We start from the raw sequence: 24224 nt of genomic DNA on the forward strand, positions 1-24224 counted from the left end.
TTGCATGATTCTAGTTATTAAATCGGTAGAAAAGATATACATGTAGCTAGCAGACCAGGGTTTATTTTCTAGAGTAAGAATATTAGATGCTTGTTGAAATTTCCAATTTTGAATTATGCACAAAGATGGACCTTTAACAGGTTGGGAACAACACTCCAAATGAGGGGTAACCTTACTGGAAGATCATTACAACCCACTGTAAAAAATGAGCACAAAAAAGTCATTTATATTCATATTATTTGATGAAACTTTTCCCAAAGAACTATGCATCTATTAAGTACTGAATGGTCAAAACATGTCAACAGAATTTTCTGTTGTTTCTAAACTTATGTCATGTTATATCTTCTTTATTAATTTGCCCCCTCATTTAGAAAAGTTGTTCCAAATATAATGAATTTTCCCACTTTTGAGTTTAATAAAAATCTTAAAATTGTTCTTTATTTTTTTTTCAACAGTAAAATGACCCCTTGTTTTAGGGACAGTCCCTCATTTAAGGGACACCACTCATAATTAGGGGAAAGGGGAGAGGGGTCCCAACCTGAATACAAAAATAAAATATGTTACAACCAGTATTATGTCAATAAATTGTCAATAAATTAGTGAAAAAAAATACTATTTACTATCTTTATCATGTTTATGGTAGTACAGTAGACTCCGGCCAATGGGATACCCAAATTGTCAGCTAAAAATATCTGATTACCCGATATATTCAATTAGACGATGAATGTATATTCATTGAATATTCTACAATAATAAGTAGATCTATTGCTTAATATGTGAAAGGGCTGGAGGATTGATGGAGTGATTTTTATCAATAACATCACCACGATGTTTGCAAAAATTATCAGCTGATTATGTAGCTAATGATTAAATTTGTTTCCACTTGCAGTTTTTAAATCCTATATTTATTAAAATCAATCAAATGTCCTGAAGTATTTATGAAAATTATTATCTTCCATACATAGTTTGTCTAAACAAATTATTTACATTTTCACACAGGTAAACTAATTTGGCTATAAATACATCAAAGCATGTCTGTGTAGAATCTCTAATCTAAAATCGTAATTGTTATAATTTTATTTCTTTAAATAATCAAATTTAAATTTATGAAAATATTCATGATTGATAAAATAGTATTGCTTAAAGTTTACGCTTTCAGAGACTATTTATGTTTAGGTCATGGTTCTAGAGGCTTCTTGACATAGTTGTTAACAAACCAATATGGCCGCCACACGTGATTACCTTTGCACATGTGAAAAAAATATTTCTGACAAAAGTCAGATTTCTCTTGTCAAAAGGGATTTATATTTATATTGCAATAAATTATTCTTAAGGAGGTACATTCAGTTTCAATTATATTTTTTTTTCTATGAGCATTTAGAGTTTAATCAAATTCTCCAAACAGCAACGTACTGCTCTTGTCAACTGAGTCTTGAATAATTTTATAAATAGATTCAAACCATTTGAAGTAGAAGGGCATCTAATTCACATGACAAAGGAAAACAATGAATAAAGACAACAATTTAATAAGAACTAGATCCTTTTTATTTATAAAAAACAAAATCTTCTTGTCTGCAGGATTGCAAATTTGTAACTTCAAGGGCGAAATTGTAAACAGGGCGAGTTGTCCCGATACCAAATTCACACATGCGTAATACAAATATCTACAGTAAAAACATTCGGTTACAAGTAAACAAATAACGTTCATGTGGATGAAATCTAATAATTTACATAAATAAAAGGGTCATATTTACGACAGTGATTGTTTTTCAATCCTAATTTACAAATTAAATGATTCAGATGCTTAATCATGTGTAAAAATCGGTGTCAGGAATCTAAGTTGTTACGAAATTGTAATACACAGAAACGAATGCGGCATACGGAGGCTCAATGGTCAGCCCCATAGGTCTTCAGAAGACTTGACGTCTTCTTCCACCAAAAATGGGTTAAAAAAAACTCATGATTTATATAGAAAATACATGCAACTCATTTGGAAGTGAACTGGTAATTCTTTTGTAGATCTTCACTTGCCGATTATTTTAATTTTTGTTTCTCCCCTCTCATACCAGCCAACTGTCACTATTTGTGGGTATTTCCCCATGGAGGCTCCCAATGAAAATTTTGAAACAGCAATTGTGTCCACAATTTTAAACACATCAATTAATCTAACAATGGCTGTAGGCTTGTTAAAGTATGAAGAAGCCAAAAAACAACATTAAAATATACTTGAAGGCCTCCTTGAAGGCTTTGGAGGACTTTTAGAGCCATCTTGCATGTAAAACCCCCATGGGCATTTTGAAAAGTTAGCAGGTATGCCCTCTATAGAGTTTGTTTTAAGGCAAACAAATGTTTAAAATACTCATTAAAGGGATATCACTCATAAGCTAATGATGATTTCAGCAATATTGATTAAATTATTATAAGTCAGGGATTTTATTACTTCAAATTACTGAAAACTCTACTAATTTAAATTCTTCCATAGATATAAAGATTTTTCTTTTCAAGAAAAAATGTACAATTTCAGAGAGTTCCATAAACTTTTTTTAACACAAGATATTGTATGGAAACTAAAAAATTGTTTGTTTAAGGCCCTTTTTTGCCCCTTATTTCTTAACATATGGGCTATTGGCCCAATTCTTAATTCCAGCCTTCTCTTTGAGATGCGGAACCTTGTGGTACGATTTCAGAAAGATCAATACACTTACATGTATTAATACAGGTTATAGTCCGGAAACAACAAAAGTGCTTGTTTTTGGCCCCCTTTTTGGTCCTAATTCCTAACCTATTGGTAGCATAACTCCCAAAATTAATCCCAACCTTCTATTTGTGGTATTGAACCTTCTGGTAATATTTCACAGAGATTCCTTCACTTAAACTGAAGTTATTGTCAGGAAACCAAATGTGTCTTTGGACACAGACGAACCACAAGGTGGACAAATGTCGATGATTGATAGCATATATACAAACGTAAATACATGAAAAGCAAACTGCTGATACATACAATGTGTATCATTGAGTCCCTGCATTGTTAATTGTTTATTTCAAACTTTCTGTAATTTGGAAATATATATCTAAGTAAAGTGTGTTGTAAATCAATTATGAGAATTTGAGTCAACTCGGTGGACATGAATTTAACTGAGCACTAACAATGACTAATGCCCCTTCAAAATTCAAGAACTTTTAACTTGGGTTTTGTACTTTTAACTTCTATTTCAAATATATGTTTTTCATATTGCCTTACATAATTAAACTTACCATTACTAGGGAAGAGCAGATACCACTGAGCTTGGTTGATTATTCTCTTTCTATCTTTCAAATCAGTTAACAATTTCTTTTCCTTCAAATTATTTAATTTGCCATGCAGCTGCAAAGGAGGATATTCCTTGTCAAATAAAACACGAACTGCTCTTGGACAAACTCCTGTCAGTAGTAATGATAATCTCACATAGTTTTCTTCTTCTTTAGAAAGTGCCATCACTTAAATCAGCCTGAATAAAAGAACAAAAACAATTTAGACATATTCTTGTTCATTTCAAAAATTTTTATTGCTGTAGCATTTATTTTGTAAAAAGGGTAAGCATCATGATCAGCTTCTCACTTTCAATTTCTTCATTATCTTCCTCTTCATTCATATCTTACCAGATGCTCTGCAGGATGCAGCTTTATATGACCGCAGAGGTTGAACCCTGAACGGTTGGGGCAAGTATGGACACAACATTCAAGCTGGGTTCAGCTCTAAATTTGGATTGTGATTAAATAGTTGACACAGCATAGGTTTCTGACACAGAATGAATGTGGTCTAATGAACTTAAATTTTTTTTTTGTCTTTGAGCAATTCACTATGCTGTTGAATATTAATCCTCTCAAAAAAATGTTTGAAGAAATTTTCTTTTTATTTATTAAATCTGAAATAAAAAAATTGACCCCCCCCCCCCTTTTTTTCACATCCCCCTTTCCCTTATTCCAAAACTGTTCTCAATTCAAATTTCTAATGGAGTTTGCAACAATAACTACTCATTTAAATTTATACATCATATAATATTAAAATGTAAAAAAAAGTGCTTGTTATCACTGAATGGTAAAGATTGTTTTAATTTATCAGTTGGTAGTAAAAGTGAAAATACATTGTATATTGTATAAAACAATGATTTAACCTGATTCAACTACTATTCTGGAAAAAGAAACATAACTCCAATTGAAAATTTCTTGCTATTGCGCAATATTGTGCAATTAGATATTTTTTGCTATTGCGCAATACTGTGCAATTGAAAATACTTGCTATTGCACAATACTGTACAATTGAAGATTTCTTGATGCAATTGAAAATTTCTTGCTACTGCACAATACTGTGCAATTGAAGATTTCTTGCTATTGCTGAATACTGTGCAATTGAAAATTTCTTGCTATTGCACAATACTTAATATAATAATTTTGGATCCTGATTTGGACCAACTTGAAAACTGGGCCTATAATCAAGAATCTAAGTACATGTTTAGATTCAGCATATCAAAGAAGCCCAAGAATTCAATTTTTGTTCAAATCAAACTTAGTTTAATTTTGGACCCTTAGGACCTTGATGTAGACAAATTTGAAAAAGGGACCAAAAATTAAGAATCTACATACACAGTTAGATTTGGCATAGCAAAGAACCCCAATTATTCAATTTTTGATGAAATTAAACAAAGTTTAATTTTGGACCCCGATTTGGACTAACTTGAAAACTGGGCCAATAATCAAAAATCTAAGTACATTTTAAGATTCAGCATTATAATAATCAAAGAACCCCAAGAATTTAATTTTTGTTAAAATCAAACTAAGTTTAATTTTAGACCCTTTGGACCTTAATGTGGTCATAAACCTTGTGTTTAAATTTCATTGATTTCTATTTACTTATACTAAAGTTATTGTGCAAATCCAAGAATAATGCTTATTTGAACCCTATTTTGGCCCCTAATTCCTAAACTGTTGGAACCAAAACTCCCAAAATCAATCCCAACCTTCCTTTTGTGGTCATAAACCTTGTGTCAAAATTTCATAGCTTTCTATTTACTTAAACTAAAGTTATAGTGCGAAAACCAAGAAAATGATTATTTGGGTCCTTTTTGGCCCCTAATTCCTAAACTGTTGGGACCAAAACTCCCAAAACCAATCCCAACCTTCCTTTTGTGGTCATAAACCTTGTGTCAAAATTTCATAGCTTTCTATTTACTTAAACTAAAGTTATAGTTCGAAAACCAAGAAAATGATTATTTGGGCCCTTTTTGGCCCCTAATTCCTAAACTGTTGGGACCAAAACTCCCAAAACCAATCCCAACTTTCCTTTTGTGGTCATAAACCTTGTGTTAAAATTTCATAGATTTTTGTTTACTTATACTTAAGTTATAGTGCGAAAACCAAATGTCTTTGGACGACGAATACGATTTTGGCCTAAAAATTAAGGTTCATCTGATTAAAGATTTTGGACACTTTTTAAACCCTTAAGTGCATACTTTAGTAGATTCAATTAGTTTATGTGAAAGATTTGAACTGATTTAGTCATTAAAGGCGCTAAAATTTTAGCTTAAATATTAACCAGGTGCTCCGCAGGGCGCAGCATTATACGACCGCAGAGGTCGAACGCTGAACAGTTGGGGCAAGTATGGACAAAACATTCAAGCGTGATACAGCTCTGAATTTGGATTGTGATCAAATTTTTGACATTACATGGTTTTTTTTTACACAAAACAAATGTCAAGATTTTACAAATCAATTAAAGATTTCTTCTTCAAACTTTTTAAATCTAAAATTAAATAGTTGACACAGCATAGGTTTCTGACACAGAATGAATGTGGTCTTATGAACTTTTTTTTTTTTTGCCTTTGAGCAATTCACTATGCTGTTGAATATTAATCCTCTCAAAAAAATGTTTGAAGAAATTTTCTTTTTATTTATGAAATCTGAAATGAGAAAAATTTAACCCCCCCCCCCTTTTTTTTCACATCCCTGTTTCCCTTTTTCCAAAACTGATATCAATTCAAATTTCTAATGGAGTTTGCAACAATAACTACTCTTTTAAATACATCATAAAATATTAAAATGTAAAATAAAGTGCTTGTTATCACTGAATGGTAAAGATCGGTTGGTAGTAAAAGTGAATATACATTGTTTATTGTATAAAACAATAAAAAAAACTTCATCAGCAACAAGTTATATTGGCAAATTTCCAATGAAGTTATTTACATATAGTTATTGGCAAATAAAAATAGAAAATGACATCATAGTCATGTCTGGCAAATGTCCAATGAAGTTATTTACATAAAGTTATTGGCAAATAAAAATAGAAAATGACATCATAGTCATGTCTGGCAAATTTCCAACATATATTATCAACTACTATTCTATACAAAGAAAGATAAGGCCAACTAAAATTAATTAGTAGATTTTCATCCAAATTTTTAAAAAAAATGGGGCGGGTGGGAGGATTTTATTTTTTAAATTTTATTTCATATGAAACCTTCTGGTCACGGTTTATTCATATATACAAGTGTAATAATAGAGGGGGAGGACAGGGGGGTACCTTTCTCCCTTCTCCCACCCCTCTTCTCCTTTCTCCTACCCCCGTTCTCCTTTCTCCCGTTAGAATAAAACATCTCCTTTTGAGATATTTTTTCTTGAAATTATTAGATCATTTTTTTAAAGGAGAGATATTTTATTTTTTCTCCTTTCTCCAACTTTTTCTCCTCTCTCCCAGCCTTCCTCTCCTTTCTCCTACCCCCTTTCTCCTTTCTCCCACCCCCTGTCTCCTTTCTCCTACCCCCTTTCTCCCTGTCTCCCTTACCCCTGTCCTCCCCCTCATAATAAGCTTATATCATGTAAATACATCCATAAGGTGTCTTGTATAAGACAATAACAATCAAAACCAAGGAGTAACCAAAGACTAATAAAACCAAAAGACATTTACATCAACACTTACAAATAATAAGTAGGAAACAACACGAACTCCACTAAAAACCAGGAGTGAAATCAGGTGCTCTGGAAGGGTAAGCATTTCCTGCACCGTATACGGCTTCCGTCATGTTATTTCTTTGTGCAGTTCGGTAATGATGGAAGGTTATGACTGAGGAAGAATATCACTGAGATATGATTTCTGACGCACTTTTGTCATAATGGCCAATCAGCTCATGATGGCGACCATAAAATTGCTTGAGTGATGAATTTAATTTGATTGATTCATAGCCCTGTCTTAGCAACTTTTGAGAAAGCAGTATTCCTCGTTCAACAAATCAACGTACTTTGAGCTAGCTCTAGAGTAACGTATCAATTGAGACACATATACTCAATATGCTGGTTCCGCTTTTTCAAATTCGTAAATATATATCTCTGATTGGCAATCACTGTTATTCATGTAATTGCCGCTTTAGATACCTATTTTATAGTAAACAGCAGAAATGAGGAGAAATGCTCTCTGCATCAAATGTATTTTGCTTTCTAATGTTTTCAATGTTTTGTTGTCCTAATAAAATGAAGCAAATGCATTGGTATGCAAAAAGAGTACGATAAGTACAGAATAAAATGAAAACTTAAACAGTGTTGAAATAATGGGGTTGGTCCTTAGTATGCAAGATGCAAATATAATTACAATGTAAAACATAAAGTTGTTTAAGGTTCATGTGGACCCTATGGCTACAATGGCCGTATTTTCACCTCAAAATTTTCTCTGAGTACAGGCAAACCTGTGCATCTGGAAAAGTTTTAAGGCATAGCATGCCCTAGATAAATAGAATTCAAATGCAATGTATGATTTAGAAAATTCATAACTTAACTGGATTTTGCCGTACACTTTTTTTCGTCTCTGCAGAAGATGATAAAATTAACAATCAGTTGAGTTTACTTTGATATGGTCCACTCAGGTACACAGTTTAAATAACCAATTATTGTCAGGTATCTATTGTCCATCTAATGTCCATGTCAATTAAAAATGTTCATTTGAATTTTTACCTGTGGGGAAGTTCTCAAACCTGTTTCCCAACTTAAGTTTATTTTGGCACCTTCTGGAGGGATGAAAAAAAAGTGCACAGCAAAATCCTGGTAAGTTTTTATTTTTTCTAAAACATAAAACATACTTAAAAGCCATTTATCTAGGGCATGCTATGCCTGAATTTTTTTACAGATGCGCAGGTTTGTCTGTACTCAGAGTAAATTTTGAGGTGAAAATACGGCCATTTTAGCCTTAGGGTCCACGTGGGTATTGTGACACAGGATGTTTGCTGTTTTTCTACAAAAAACGAAAGGCATGGCTAAATCTAAATCTAAGAGCTTGCTATAAATTAATAAATAAAAAATGTGTATGTTTGTCGATTTTCTGAACTCAATATACCGTCACCAATCTAAAAGGTTCATGCTTGTGTCAATTTCTTTATTCCAGTCAAATGTGTTCCACGATTCTTACGCTTTTAGGTTTCATTCACAGTTCAAATTTCTTGACACAAAGTCATTGTATAAATAAAATAAATCCAAGGTGTTTTATTCACTAACATTTGTGTCATTTGTGACATACGGCGATTTGCGTTTTTGGACACAGCATATTACTCGTAACCCGAATATTTCATGCCCTTCTCGTAATCAATCTCTATTCTCGGTAAATGATGTTGTCATCATAGATCAGAATAGAATGAAATTCAAAACAGTGTGGCTGTGGCCATTGATTGACACATTAAATTCATCCATTGACTGGGACAATTTACGTGAACGTTTGTCTGTAACGACCACTGTTCACGACGTACCTACGATAGACATTTAAACTGTGGGGTCACCAAAGGTTTTTTAACGCCTTTAATTATAAAATAATTCGAAAAATTAATCAGGAATAACCTTTATGTTTTGATTTATATAATTGATATAAATCAAAACATCGTGTTATTTCTGATTAATTTTTCGAATTACTTTATTAAGGTGTTGAGAACCTTTGGTGACCCCATAGTTTAAGTGTCTTTAAAAAGTACATAGTGACCAGTGGTCGTTACATACAAACGTTCACCTAAATTGTCCCAGTCAATGGATGAATTTAATGTGTCAATCAATGGCCACAACCACACTGTTTTGAATTTCATTCTATATCGACTTAATGATTTTAGTAAGAATACGAAAACCGTATTTTAAAACAGGAAGTTTTACATGAAGCGAAATTATCGACAGTTACCGGTAACGGAAATGAACAAAATCCGGAAATCATAATTTTTTCAAAAATAAAAAAAATCGGGGCGGGAAGATTTCAGAGGGGCGGGCGGGGATGAAAATCTATCAATTAATTTTAATTGGCCTAACTCCAATTGAAAATTAATTGCTATTGCACAATATTGTGCAATTAGATATTTCTTGCTATTGTGCAATACTGTGCAATTGAAAATTTCTTGCTATTGCACAATACTTGATATGGAATCCTGATTTGGACCAACTTGAAAACTGGGCCTATAATCAAAAATCAAAGTACATATTTAGATAAAGCATATCAAATAAGCCCAAGAATTCAATTTTTGTTAAAATCAAACTTAGTTTAATTTTGGACGCTTTGGACCTTAATGTAGACCAATTTGAAAACTGGACCAAAAATTAAGAATCTACATACACAGTTAGATTTGGCATATCAAAGAACCCATTTATTCAATTTTTGATGAAATCAAACAAAGTTTAATTTTGGACCCCCATTTGGACCAACTTGAAAACTAGGCCAATAATTAAAAATCTAAGTACATTTTTAAATTCAGCATAAGAACCCCAAGGATTCAATTTTTGTTAAAATCAAACTAAGTTTAATTTTGGACCCTTTGGACCTTAATGGAGACCAATTTGAAAACGGGACCAAAAATTAAGAATCTACATACATAGTTAGATTCGGCATATCAAAGAACCACAATTATTCAATTTTTGATGAAATCACACAAAGTTCAATTTTAGACCCTTTGGGCCCCTTATTCCTAAACTGTTAGGACCAAAACTCCCAAAATCTAACCCAACCTTCCTTTTATGGTCATAAACCTTGTGTTTAAATTTCATAGATTTCTATTTACTTATACTAAAGTTATGGTGCAAAAACCAAAAATAATGCTTATTTGGGCCCCTTTTTGGCCCCTAATTCATAAACTGTTGTGACCTCAACTCCAAAAATCAATCCCAACCTTCCTTTTGTGGTCATAAACCTTGTGTTAAAATTTCATTGATTTCTATTTACTTATACTAAAGTTATTGTGCGAAAACCAAGAATAATGCTTATTTGGGCCACTTTTTGGCCCCTAATTCATAAACTGTTGTGACCTCAACTCCAAAAATCAATCCCAACCTTCCTTTTGTGGTCATAAACCTTGTGTTAAAATTTCATTGATTTCTATTTACTTATACTAATCTTAAAAATATGTTTTTAAAATATATTTTCAATAATTAAGGAGCTCGACTCATCTGCATTAAGTACAAGTAGGGACTCCCCTTTAAGCACCGACTCTTGGTGCTTTCTGCAGATAAGTCATATTAAATATCCTTTATTAAATTTACTTTGTTATTTGCAGTATACCTCAAATGTGGGAGTGCTTAATTGCTTTGTTTTTTATTGGGTTCTTTTTGTATTTTTTTGTATTTTTTTTGTATTTTTTTTTTTTATATATATTGACATTTCTCCGCACAAACTACTAATGCCTCATGTTTGTCTTCTCAAAGTAAAGATACACTTACCGGGTGCACTTGAGTCATTTTCAACATAGTATTCATTGAATAATAATACATTGCTACTATTTTGTTGAGTGTATTTTCTGTGTTATATTATTTTATTTTATCATTTTTATAACACTTGTTACATATCTTTTACTGTGTGTGTATTGCATATATGTTATTGTTTATAATAATATTGTCTGTATCATATGCCCTCCTGGGGCCCTAATTTGGTAATAAAAATATTCTATTCTATTCTATTCTAATTCTATACTAAAGTTATTGTGCAAAAACCAAACATAATGCTTATTTGGGCCCCTTTTTGGCCCCTAATTCATAAACTGTTGTGACCTCAACTCCAAAAATCAATCCCAACCTTCCTTTTGTGGTCATAAACCTTGTGTCAAAATTTCATAGATTTCTATTCACTTAAACTAAAGTTATAGTGCGAAAACCAAGAAAATGCTTATTTGGGTCCTTTTTGGCCCCTAATTCCTAAAATGTTGGGACCAAAACTCCCAAAATCAATCCCAATCTTCCTTTTGTGGTCATAAACCTTGTGTTAAAATTTTATTGATTTCTATTCACTTTTACTAAAGTTAGAGTGCGAAAACTAAAAGTATTCGGACGACGACGACAACGACGACGACGATGACGATGACGCAGACGACGACGCCAACGTGATAGCAATATACGACCAAAAAATTAAAATTTTTGCGGTCATATAAAAATCTATCAAATATGCCATAATATATGTTACTTTTCAAATGTTTTTTGTCAAAATTGAAAGTGGCCGGATCGGCGTTCATTCTCAATCTTTAAATATGTTATGTATTATCATCAAATACAACTTACATTTAAATATTTAGAATGAACACAAATGTGGCCATTTCCTTTTCAGACTGAAACTGTCTAAAAACTAACTCAAATACTGAAATTGTGAAAATTTCAGTAAGTTACTTAGCAAGAAAGACTTTATTCCCCTTTATGATGCTTGTACCCAATACATGTGCATTGTATATTGACAAAAACAGCGCAATTTATGCAACAGAAGTATTCTACTTTACAACAACTAAAAGTTTACATTTTAAACAATTTTATCAAACTGAAGTATAGTTTTGGGGCTAAAAAGGGGCCTTCTGAACATACTCCTAAAAGTTGTGAACTGTAATTATTAAATTTTGTTTAGTATAATACATTAATTCGTGAGCATCATGGCAACCAAGTCGTTTATTTAGAAGTGTGATTAGTGTCGGATAGAAATGATTTTTTTCCCATTAGTGCAATTTTTGCAATTGTGACAGATCACATAGGCTGAGTGATCTATATAATTAAATTACAGTGATTATACTATCCTGTCATTATTGTAGATTTTAAAATAGACAAATTGAAAATTAGATATGTGGTTCAATTAGTATATATATATAATATTTTTCGTTGTAAAATAAACAAAGATATTGGCAGGGGTACTTATTGTACTTGTACAAGTTAATTTTATTTACTTGGAGAAGTAAAAAAAATATACACATATAAGTAAATAAATAATGTTTGAATAATCTCCCCACAATTTTCTCAAAAATCTACTTGTATAAGTAAATTTTTCTTACAATCCCACAAAATCCTCAAGTTTTGAGATGTAAAATCATGCCTGTAATGATTTTTCCCAGGTTTGCTCATTTTTTTTTAATTAAAGTTCAATGTTTCATCTCATTAATTCAACAAAGAAACTGATTGAGCAAAGATGTTGTATATTTGCACAAGGCCTTCAAAAATTGCTACTTTGGGGCTTGTATAGTGTTATAAAGATAACAGACAAATGGGATTTTCATTGTCCATGAAATTACACTTAAATGATTAGTAAACACATCTGCAAAAGGTACACAATTTAAAATTCTATAAGAGCAAAGAAATCTTAAGAATTCAAGAAAAGAAGAAAGGATGACTTTTTTACTTATACAAGTAAAAAATTCTGAATGTCTAAGGGACATAACTAAGCCAAATTTATTTTTACCTATAGAAGTAAATAAAATTCACTTGTACTATAAGTATCCTACAAATTCACTTATATTTGTATTTTTTTTTTTACTTCTTCAAGTAAATAAAAATTATTACTTGAATAAGTAGTACCTCTGACATGACTTTACCAATTATGCAATAGAAAAAATAATAAAAACTTTAGTACATTTGTAGAGACAAACAACTTGGACATATTTCACTTTGCAAACAAATGTGTTTTAGTTAATCTTGTATGAGGGGGGATAGGACCTTTATCAGGACTCCGGGATCAGGTGTTTTTAATCTCGGGATTTCAGGATTAACCCTTTCGGGATCCGGGAATTCTTTTTTTCAGATTTCAGGATGTCAGGATTTATTTTATTTCAATTCGGGACATCGGGATTTCGTGTTTTTAAGCCCGGGATTTCGGGATCAAGACCCCTCCTATCCCCCCTCTTGTATGCTATGTTAATACATACTTCATTATGAAAATTGGATCATGAAATTACAATATTATTTTTGCTTAAATCTGTTGAATTTCACGCATGACAATACTTTCATGACTTTATTAATTGTTACAGTCAAAAGTCAAAAGTCAAATGAAAGAAAAAACATTTCTCAAGATAAAAATAAATGGGGAATGTGTCCATGGGACACAGATGATGACCCCACTTGCATATCATATAAAGTTATAAAGGGACAAAACTGAAGAATGTTAAAGGGGTACTAGCTACAAGATATATAAAATAAAAAAAGTAAAAGTGAAATCACCAAAAAATCCAATTTGATCTGTATTATAGGATAATAAGCATATAAGTTATAGTGTATAAGTTTCACAACATTTGGTTCAGTTAGCATGGTTAGAGAACGGAAACGACAAATTCAGCAATTTTTCCATTTCCATATAAGGGCATAACTCAACAGTTAAAGTGATGCTACTAAAATTCATTTTAGATCTGTGTTTTGTGGTAATAAACATTGTGTATAAGTTATACTACTTTGGTTGATGCTAACTTTAGTTAGAGAACGGAAACAAAAAATCTGTTTTTTTCCATTTGTAAGGGGCATTACTCTAGAACAGTGAAAATGACACCACCAAAATTCAAACTTAATCTATATTTTGGGGTAATAAGCATTGTGTATATTGTTTCATAACATTTAGTTGAGATAAACTTAAGTTAGAGAGCGGAAACCAAATTTGGGACGTACGGACCGTACGGATGGACAGACAACCTGGGTAAAACTTAATAAAAATATCTCAGGCATTTTTTTAATTTTTGGTGAATTGTAATTTTATTGAATACGTACTGTCAATGACTGTGAGTGGAGGATTCCTCAATGGGGTTTGAAACTTAGAACTCCCTATTTAAAACAACTCATGCTTTTTGTAAGAGAAAATCCCCCCTTTTCATATGACTCACAAATGTTGAGTTTAAAAATAACTGTATCTGTGTCTGCTGTAAAATATATGTTAAAAGCTAATGACCCCGCCCATTGTAAGGAAGAGCCCTTCAACTTCAAGTATATTTAAAAAAGCAATATACACATGAATATATATATATACAAATCTTGGAATTGTTCCAACCTACATAAGACTTGAAGGGCTTTTCCTTACAATAGATTTTATATAGCTTCATATTTATCAATAACATATATACTGACTGACTTTAGAAACACAACACTAGATTATTTTTGAATGAATGTGTCACCGTCAGAAGCAATGACTGCCCGTTACAAAAGCCAAAATGATTGTCAGACAGGTCAACAAATTCTGTCTGACGTGTTTTGGGTTCTGTTTTTCACCTTCTGATTTTGCATTTAGTCAACCAATTAAGTGGGTTTTGGCAATTATGCAGTTGGAATTTAAGGGCTTTAAAGGTTTTACTTCAGTCGATTCTTTGGCAGTTCAGTTGATGGGAAACATTTATGGCATTAATCTGTATGCAATGGCATCAGCAATTTGATTAGCATTTGACATTGAGGCCGTAAACATGTATCGCAAATGACATTGGTAATCAAATTCTATTGACGTTGCATTGTCACCACACATTGATCTGGTCATTGATAGTCAGCAACAAATCCCGTCTACCTGTGTCGTTGTCGGAAGAACAATAAGATGAGCTTTCAAAGTCATACAGTATGGTTGCAAAACGTTTATGTTTTTCTGTTTGCAGAATTCTTATGGGACCAGGCTGATTCAGATTTTTATTCCTCAGTCTTGACAATATGGAGATGCAACATTTCTAAACTGATTTAAGTGTGGCCAAGGATTAAAAGAACTGTTTCACAAAGCAAAAAAACTGAAACAATCTTTTATGGGTCCCAAATTTTGCTTTAAGAAATTTGTGCAAGTTCAAAAATTTGGTATGTTCAATAACCATAGGTAAGTCAGATGTAGATTTTTTGTAAAGAGAAAGAAGTATGGTAAGCATGAAAGTAGTTGTAAGAGAATCAAACAAGATTGGGGGGAAAGAATCAACAAAATGAGTGTTGCGTTTTTAAAGTCGTTCAGTATATATCTTTTTTAAAAATCAATGCTGTTATAAATAATATGAATAAGATCGGTGTACATATAAACTTGTTTTACATTTTTCCTTTGCTATATGATCAATGATGCTATCTATAAAAGCTACCTATATATACATTAAATGCTAGACATTGTCCTAGAGTCGACAATTTCATAATAACTAGAGGCCATAAAGAGCCTGTGTTGCTCACTTTGGTCTATGTGCATATCATAAACGAATAAAAATTTACAAAATTTACAAAAGAAGTAGGTCCAGTATGACCAATTTTTGGTCCCAAAATATAGCAGTTTTACAAAATTGTTTAAATGTAAACTTTAAGTTATTTATTGGAAAGTAGAATGCTTCTGCTACATAAATATTGGCTATTTTTGACAATACAATGTATATATATTGGGTTCTAGCATCATTAAGTCATGCTAAATTACTGAAATCTTCACAATTTTAACATTTTAGTGAATTTTTCCGTCTTAAATGAAAGTGGCTGCATTTGTGTTCATTCTTAATATTGAAATGTAAGTTGTATTTGATGATAATACATAACATATATAAAGGTTGAGGATGAACACGGATGCTGCCAATTTCATTTTTGACAAAAACCATCTGAAAAAGGAAATTTGTTGACATATTTGATAGATTTTTCATATCTAAGCTTAAATCTAGACTAAATCAGTTAAAATCTTTCACATAAACTAATTGAATCAACTGAAATAGACACTTAAGTGTTTAAAAAGAGTCCAAAATCTTTCGTCAGATAAACCTGAAATTTGAGGCCAAAATCGGCCCTTACCAGACCTACTACTTTATGAAAATTGTTAAAAATTGACTATAAAGGGCAATAACTCCTAAAGGGGTTAATTGACCATTTTGATCATGTTGACTTATTTGTAGGTCTCCTTTTTTGTACATTATTGCTGTTTACAGTTTATCTCTCTATAATAATATTCAAGATAATAACCAAAAGCTGCAAAATTTTCTGAAAATTATCAATTCCGGGGCAGCAACCCAACAACCGGTTGCCTGATTGGTCTGAAAATTCAGGGCAGATAGACTTTGACCTAACAAACAAATTTATCCTCGTCAGTTTGCTTTAAATGCTTTGGTTTCTCAGTTTTTAGCCAAAAACTGCATTTTACACTATGTACTATTTTTAGCCATGTAGGCCATCTTGTTTCGCAGTCAGGGTCATCAGACACATTTTTTAAACTACTTACTTTGCTGAACATTATTGCTGTTTACAGTTTATCTTTATTTATAATAATATTCAAGATAATAACCAAAAACAGTGAAATTTCCTTAAAATTACCAATTCAAAGGCAGCAAGCCAACAACAGGTTGTCCGATTCATTTCAGGGCGGATAGATCTTGACCTGATAAACAATTCTACCCAATGTCAGATTTGCTCTAAATACCTTGGTTTCAGAGATATAAGCCAAAATCTACACTTTACCCCTATGTTCTATTTTTAGCCATGGCGTCAATCTTGGTTGGTTTGCCTGGTCACCGGACACATTTTTTAAACTAAATACCCGAATGATGATTGTGGCCAAGTTTGGTTAAATTTGGCTCAGTAGTTTCAGAGGAGAAGATTTTTGTAAAAGTTAACAAGGACGACGACGAACATCGGACGCCAAGTGATGAGATTCTTATACATATTATATGAATATTTATAATTTGTGCTGATCCCAGCCTTCAGTACACTTAGCTATAACATGTCCCAGACCGGTTTTTTACTGGTTATCAACGAAGATTTAATAATAAGAAAGAGAGAACCATCAATATCCCACTGGAAAATATAAAATAAGAAGAAAATCTATTTCATCTGTAGATCACTAAATAACACCCATGCAGGTTACGTACTAAATAAATAATATAAACAAGTCTAAATAGAAAATAATGTTCAAACCTATGATTGCGTTGGATAAAAACCACAATTTTTATATGTGTGCATGTAAATAAATATATATGTACATAATCTTACCTTGTGTCAATCTTATGTTAATACACTTCTTCCCTATCCATGCTATCACCATATACTATCATTATAATTATCTGTTCTTTATCTATTTATTTAAGTTGACTAGGGTTTATTAGTATAATAACAAGAGTGCACACGCTGAAATGTCTCGCCTTCTTTACTAATTATTGATATTATGTTGATAGTCCTAAGTATAAAACTTTATTAAAAACTGTCACATAAACTTAGCATTAACCAAGATAACTAAACAAAGACCAATGAACCATGAAAATGAGGTCAAGGTCAGATGAACCATGCCAGGCAGACATGTACAGCTAACAATGCTTCCATACAACAAATATAGTTGACCTATTACTTATAGTTTAAGAAAAATAGACCAAAACACAAAAACTTAACACTGAGCAATGAACCGTGAAAATGAGGTTGAGGTCAAATAAAACCTGCGGGACTGACATATAGATCATAAAATATTTCCATACACCAAATATAGTTGACCTATGGCATATAGTATTAGATAAAAAGACCAAAACTCAAAAACTTAACTTTGACCACTCAACCATGAAAATGAGCTCAAGGTCAGATGACATCTGCCCGCTAGACATGTACATCTTACAATCATTCCATACAACAAATATAGTAGATCTATTGCATAAAGTATGAGAAAAACAGACCAAAACACAAAAACTTAACTATAACTACTGAACCATGAAAATGAGGTCAAGGTCAGATGACACCTGCCAGTTGGACATGTACACCTTACAGTCCTTCCATACACCGAATATACTAGACCTATTGCTTATAGTATCTGAGATATGGACTTGACCACCAAAACTTAACCTTGTTCACTGATCCATGAAATGAGGTCGAGGTCAAGTGAAAACTGTCTGACGGGCATGAGGACCTTGCAAGGTACGCATATACCAAATATAATTATCCTATTACTTATGATAAGAGAGAATTCAACATTACAAAAAATCTGAACTTTTTTTTCAAGTGGTCACTGAACCATGAAAATGAGGTCAAGGACATTTGACATGTGACTGACGGAAACTTCGTAACATGAGGCATCTATATACAAAGTATGAAGCATCCAGGTCTTCCACCCTCTAAAATATAAAGCTTTTAAAAAGTTAGTTAAAGCTGCCGCCGTAGCCGCCGTAGCCGCCGCCGCCGGATCACTATCCCTATGTCGAGCTTTCTGCAACAAAAGTTGCAGGCTCGACAAAAATCATTGTAAATGTAAATTTTATCAATTTTTATTTCATAGAGATCAATTCACTTTAACTAAAGTTATTGTCTGGAAACCAAATTGTGTCTTCTGACGATGACACAGACAACATTATGGCATTATAATAGTCGAAACCCCCAAAAAATTGGAGTTAATAATATAAAAATAAATTGACAGCTAATCACCTCAATATAAAATTATGGTTAAAGGCTAAACTTGGTATATATATCTTCATCAGCATTTAATAATAAGTTCCAACTAGAGGCTCTAAAAAGCCTGTGTCGCTCACCTTGGTCTATGTGCATATTAAACAAAGGACACAGGTGGATCCAGGGGGGCCTGCCCCCCCCCCCCCCCCCTAATTGTGGGAAACAAATGGTTGATTATATAGGGAATCACTGAAGAATGACTGGAGCGACCCCCCTCCCTTGTAGGTCAGTCAGTGGGCATCCCCTTATAAAAAGTTATGGATCAGCCACTGTAGATGGATTCATGACAAAATACAAAATTGTGTTTTGGTGATGGTGATGTGTTTGTAGATCTTTTTAAGGAAATTTTGCCGTTTTTGTAAAATTTTACAAAAATTTATAAAATTTATGAAAATTGTTAAAAATTGACTATAGAGGCCAATAACTCCTTAAGGGGTCAAATGACAATTTTGGTCATGTTGACTTATTTGTAGGTCTTACTTTGCTGTACAGTATTGCTGTATACAGTTTATCTCTATCAATAATAATATTGAAGATAATAACCAAAATGCTGCAAAATTTTCTTAAAATTACATATATATTGCAATTCATGGGTAGCAACCCAACAGCAGGTTGCTTGATTGATCTCAAAATTTTAGGGCAAATAGATCTTGACCTAATGAACAATTTTATCTGGTCAGATTTGCTCAGAGATATGAGCCAAAAACTCATAGATGTACTATTTTTAGCCATGTCGCCCATCTTGGTTCGAGGGCTGGGTCAGCTGACACAATTTCAAAACTATATACCCTAATGATGATTGTGGACAAGTTTGGTTAAAATTGTCATAGAAGTTTCAGAAAAGAAGATTTTTGTAAAAGATTACAAAAATTTACGAAAAATTGTTAAAAATTGACTATATAAAAGGGCAATATATATAACTCCTTAAAGTCATAAGAAACGAGTGACCGGTGAAAAATAATGTTCTTCCAATTCTTAAACCAATGCATACAAACAACATAAACTTAGTCTTCTGTGCTCGAATTTATCATTTTTTTCGTGTAAATTTCGTATAATCGTCAATTTTTTTTTCAATCGGTCAGTGTTGTTGTGAAAATATGGCAGGTAATTAAAGTTCGTGTTTTGAAGCCGAAGTTTAACGATTGTCACCTGTTTGTCAACAATTGACGAAAAATAAACAAAAAAGCATGGAAATTGAGCACGTGTTTAACATGTAAATTCAGATAAAAGTTTATTTTAAGGACATCCATGCGTATTGTGGTCACCGGATTTTAACGAGATGGGTCACACTGAGGTCACCTTGCATACGGAAAATATATCGGGGGAATTGCTTGCTGGAAGGAAGCAATTCAAATAAAGTAAACTTCTTCTAAATATGAATAAATTAAAGAATTTTCTTCAGAAAAAAGTATATGTACCTAAGTTTTACAATGAAAACTATCCATTGAGTTATAAAAAACATATGCAATATTTTTTTTTGATTTGAGGTTTCTTATGACTTTAAGGAGCGCTAGCCAACTGACCATTTTAGTGAAGTTGACTTATTTGTAGATCTTACTTTGCGGAACATTATTGCTGTTTACAGTTTATATCTATCTATAATAATATTCAAGATAATAACCAAAAATGCCAAAAGGAGTAGGGGCATTTAAGCCCTAGTTTTGGCCCAAGAAAATAAAATGTTTGATAACCATTTCAAATTGGCACATAATGTTTATAAATGCATAGGGTCAAGAAATATAAATGAAAAACATAAAGATTTTATCTGATGACGTCACAATTACGTCATAATATGTACTGTTTTCACAAAAACGTTGAAAAATACAGAATTTAGGCAGTTTTCTGTCTTTATTTCTGTTGTGGAAACATCCTGCGCAGCCGAGAAACATCAAAAATAATTTAACAGAAGCTTCATTATAACTATTGGCATAATCTCACCAAATATAAAGTTGTTTCTTGGGTGCGCATATACTTTTTCAATCTAAAATATACTTAAAATTTGATGAAAAAACAAGGAAAATCACGAAATTTAACAAAATATCCAAATTAGGTAATGATTTGTTGCCATGGTAACTTGTTCGATGTCAAATTTGTTTTGTTTTTCTTAGTACCTTATACCTTAGTCAAGTTTTCAGTAATTTAAGGATATATATGATAACTTTTAAATTTGCAGTAATTTTTGGGCCAAATAAGGGTCTTATTGCCCCTACTCCTTTCCTTAAAATTACCAATCCAGGGGCAGCAACCTAACAACGGGTTGTCCGATTCATCTGAAAATTTCAGGGCAGATAGATCTTGACCTGATAAAAAACTATTTTACCCAATTTCCAATTTGCTCTAAATGCTTTGGTTTCAGATAAATATGCCAAAATCTACATTTTCCCCCTATGTTCTATTTTTTGCCATGGCAGCAGGGCCGTAACTAGCCTGATTTAAAAGTGAGGCAAAATATATTCGAAAAAATTTTGGCGAGGGGTCTGGGGGCCGCTCAAGGCCCCCAGAAGCTCTGAGAAAAATCATGCAAAATCATGCATTCTGAGAGTTTCCCGGACTCTTTTTTACATTGAAACACAATTAACTTTTAACATGCTAATTTTTTTGACAATTTTCTGGTCTCAACGGAAATATATAGATTCATTGTAATTGAAGACTTTTAGGTTTTAGGGTTAACATTAAAAGACCCATATGTAAGATAAAGCAAAAATCGTAATTCTCAAAATCATTAATACCGGATCTGCCTGTATTGTCTTTAGACTTTGGTGAATTTTTTTATGACTGGATTGAAATATAGTGACAGTGCACTGCAGTTTAAGTACTAGTAGTGCTTTAGTCGACACTAGGGACCATATTGACCTTGCTTTATGGTATTATTGATTCTTTCATTGTGGAAGACCCTTCAGCGACCATCAAGATGAAGAACAGAAATAAAAACCTGACCATTGATAATATGTATTTTTTCTATGCATTGAATTTGTGTGCGTTGAAGTCCTGTGCACGTTTACTCAATTTTCCTTTATTTTCTGTTAAAGGATCTGAACACGACTTAATGCAAGTTTAACCTTTCAATGTAAAAACATGTCAGCTATCTAATTTTATCTACAAAAAGAGCCAGTTTTGTATTTTTGATATTTAGTTCAATTCTCCATGTAGAAACGACCAATGTTTCTGTGTCCAATAGCATTGTATCTTCTTAAAATATGTTCTCGAACAATGTCTGTACATCGGTGGATATGCAACATTGCCAAACCACACATTTACAAATGAAAATCAACACTTAGAATAGTCATAAAGTAGGAGTCCTGGACAATAAATGAACAAAAGACAAACCCGGGTACAGATAAGACACAAACAAAAGACCATCAACACTGAAAACTAAAAGTAAATAGAAAAGTGGATCACGAATTACATGCAGGGGTGACATCAGAGAGTGAAGAGAACTTGCTGCTTGCAAGACACTTGCCATGAAAACATTTTGACATGAAGACTAGTTTGTTTCAATTTTTTTTTTTTTGAAATTTCAAACATGAGGCATTTGCCTCATTTGCCTCCATCTAGTTACGGGGCTGGGCGGTCATCTTGGTTGTTTGCAATTGGCCGGGTCAATTTTTAAAATAGATACCCCAATGATGATTGTGGCTAAGTTTGGTTAAATTTGGCCTAGTGGTTTCAGAGGAGAAGATTTTTGTAAAAGTTAACAACAGCAACGGACAACAGACGACGGACAACAGACGACAGACAACGGACGACCCAAGCCAAGTGATGAGAAAAAATCACTTGGCCCTGTGGGCCAGGTGAGCTAAAAATATTTTATTGCCATCAAGGATTTGTTAGTAAGATTTTACTATACAAATCCTTGTTGCCATTAAACAGTTAAAGACTAACAAAAACATGATAAGGATGTATTTAGCAATAAAAAATGTTGTAAGAATCTCCATTTATTTTGAAACTGGAAAAAATGATAGCAATATACACTTACCAAAACATGATTAACATGCATATGATACATTAAAATTTTATTCAACAACAAAAACATTGAACAACATTGTCAGAATCTCACTTTATTTTGAAACAATGATTGAATGAAAAACAATGATAGCACTACATCAAAGATTTGTACTCTGTTTAACTTAATCATAAAATTATCAAACCAATAAAAAGAATGCAGACGTGCGAGCAGACGTGTAAGGTGCTGAAATGAAAGGTGGCGAATGTGATTGGACAAGAACGTGTTTTGGGGCGAACAGACCCTGATTCGTTGAACATGTCTCAGAGTCCATCACTCCGTCCAGCCTTTTGTATTATATCCTCGATATCTTTATAAGGAGAAAAGTTTGGCACCTATATTAAGGTTCAGCATGACTAATATAATATGAATACTTACATTGCACACACTAAGGTCAGGAGGTGACTAACGGCCTTACCCAAGTACAGTACCTAAGGCTGCTCTGGGAACAGTATATATGTTCCTGGGCTGCTGAATGAAAAGCGTTGTTTGTTTCTTGAATAAGGAGTACTCCGTTCGACACCAGCGGCAAGCGGCTGGCAAAAAAGCAGTTTTATTCTTAATTGTTCGCTACAATTGTTCGCTAGCTTGAGTCAGGGTTTGGTGAATTACAGTACTGTTGTGAACATGACGCCAATATCTGACAAAACTGCATCCGACAGCTGCTCAATAAAGTTAGCTATAAATAGTATCATATCTATATAGATGTATATAATGGGTATTACCAAGGACGTATAACTAACATATACGTCTAATATACGTCCTTGGTATTACATAATACTTTTGTACTCTAAAAACTACTGGTGATTATTTTAAGAAATATTAGTATATAAGTTTTATAGTAGCAGACAACTACTTAAAAGTTTTTTTTCTGTATCTTATTTTGTCTTAATTATTTGTTATACATTTTTTTTACAGACTAAGACATGACTATGAGAGAAGTATAGGAAAACTAGGTATTGCAAACGAAAGAACGGAAAATATACCATGGGAAATCGTGAACCCGGATGGTACGGTAAATACAGACAGGGATGACGTTCTCAATACTTGGAAGTCCGATTTTGAAACATTGTACGCAAGAAATGATGACAACGACGATCTCGATAATTTAGTCAATGAGGGAAACATAACTGATTTACCTGATCTTAATAATAACATAACTCGTGATGAAATAGTTAAAGCCGTTGAACATACGAAATTACGCAAAGCAGCTGGATATGATGAAATTCCATCAGAGGTGCTAAAGAATGAAAGTGCGATCGACTTACTGCATGTTATATGCAACGGTTGTTTTGAACTGGGTAAAGTGCCTGAACAGTGGACATCTGGAGTTGTAAATCCCATATTAAAACCGGGAACAAACGATAAACGCCTCCCAACAAACTACAGGGGAATCACGATTACATCCGTACCGAGCAAAATCTACTGTAGTGTCTTGAATTTCCGTTTATGTAAGCAGTTAGAGGACAACGATATCCTGTGTGAGGAACAAAATGGCTTTCGTCCAAAACGCAGCTGTGAAGAGCATATATATAGCCTTACTTCAGTTATAACAAACAGAAAAATATCAAAACAGTCTACATTCGTCAGTTTTATAGATATGAGGAAG

General features: G+C 32.7%; 2 protein-coding genes across 4 annotated transcripts in view; one reads left to right on the plus strand and one right to left on the minus strand.

Moving 5' to 3' along the window:
- Positions 1-23292, minus strand: part of LOC139490676 (uncharacterized) — a 32510-nt gene extending 9218 nt beyond the window's left edge. The window contains exons 1-2 of one of the 2 annotated variants that reach the window (XM_071277592.1): positions 22994-23292; positions 3256-3488 (exon numbers count right to left, since the gene is read on the minus strand). In XM_071277592.1, the coding sequence (XP_071133693.1) occupies positions 3256-3475 (220 nt within the window). In that variant the 5' untranslated portion in view covers positions 3476-3488; positions 22994-23292. Of the gene's footprint in view, positions 1-3255; positions 3489-17178; positions 17278-22993 lie in introns of those variants that run through there. The other variant, XM_071277593.1, reaches the window with a different exon arrangement.
- The window catches only part of LOC139490679 (glucose dehydrogenase [FAD, quinone]-like), a 542951-nt gene that overhangs the window by 31039 nt on the left and 487688 nt on the right, over positions 1-24224 (plus strand). The window contains exon 13 of one of the 2 annotated variants that reach the window (XR_011656374.1): positions 19519-19716. The gene's annotated coding sequence lies outside the window, so the exon portion shown is untranslated. Of the gene's footprint in view, positions 1-19518; positions 19743-24224 lie in introns of those variants that run through there. The other variant, XM_071277598.1, reaches the window with a different exon arrangement.

The sequence above is a fragment of the Mytilus edulis genome, chromosome 10 (genome assembly GCF_963676685.1).
Source record: "Mytilus edulis chromosome 10, xbMytEdul2.2, whole genome shotgun sequence".
Classification (NCBI taxonomy): Eukaryota; Metazoa; Mollusca; class Bivalvia; order Mytilida; family Mytilidae; genus Mytilus; species Mytilus edulis.